The sequence below is a fragment of the Trypanosoma theileri genome (genome assembly GCF_002087225.1).
Source record: "Trypanosoma theileri isolate Edinburgh chromosome Unknown TM35_Tth_26_V1, whole genome shotgun sequence".
NCBI lineage: Eukaryota > Euglenozoa > Kinetoplastea > Trypanosomatida > Trypanosomatidae > Trypanosoma > Trypanosoma theileri.
In genome coordinates, this window is record NW_021639868.1 from 63,502 (window position 1) to 64,123 (window position 622).

Sequence of the window (622 nt, forward strand, 5' to 3'; positions counted from 1 at the left end):
AACAACAGAATTGCTTCGTAATGTAAAACAGAGAATGAAGGAATCACAATTAGGAGTGACACCTATACCACATAAAAAATATAAAAAAGAGCACACAATAAATAGTAGTGACAAGTCATCGAGGCAACATTTAATACCTTATTCATAACAAATACAGCAGTTAAAAAAAACAATACATAGGAATACACAAATATAACATCTCACAAAAACAAAACAGCAATAGATTACTACAATGACAGGTTTATTTTGCTTAAACATATGATTGCGCAAATATAGTCACAATAGAATCAGCAGTTTTTGAACACAATTCTTCCGCAGTACATGATGTGTCTGCACACGGTATTTGTGTAACAGAGGTTCTAGGACAAAAACTGCATCCGTCAAATCCTGGTTTGTCTTCAGAAAATAGACATCCACTAAAACCAAACGAAAGAACAGGGCTTACTGGAGAAAATAACACTACATCATCCTCACCAACACTCAACTTCCGCTCCATAACACGACCAACCTTCAGAGCAAGACGCTGTATCAAATCATTCGAGTAGGTGTCCTCACCCACAGAATCAGACCTCGGGGGTACACGAACACTCCAGCGCTTGCAGAGCGGTAGCAAAAGTTTAAG

At 37.8% G+C, this 622-nt stretch overlaps 1 protein-coding gene across 1 annotated transcript; it reads right to left on the minus strand.

Annotated features, from left to right (window-relative positions):
* Nucleotides 1-250: 250 nt before the first annotated feature.
* TM35_000261220 (uncharacterized protein) lies at nucleotides 251-622 on the minus strand (the record flags this gene model as incomplete). Its single annotated transcript, XM_029027859.1, has 1 exon — nucleotides 251-622. A coding segment is annotated over one exon (372 nt), but the record flags the coding sequence as incomplete, so codon positions are not given.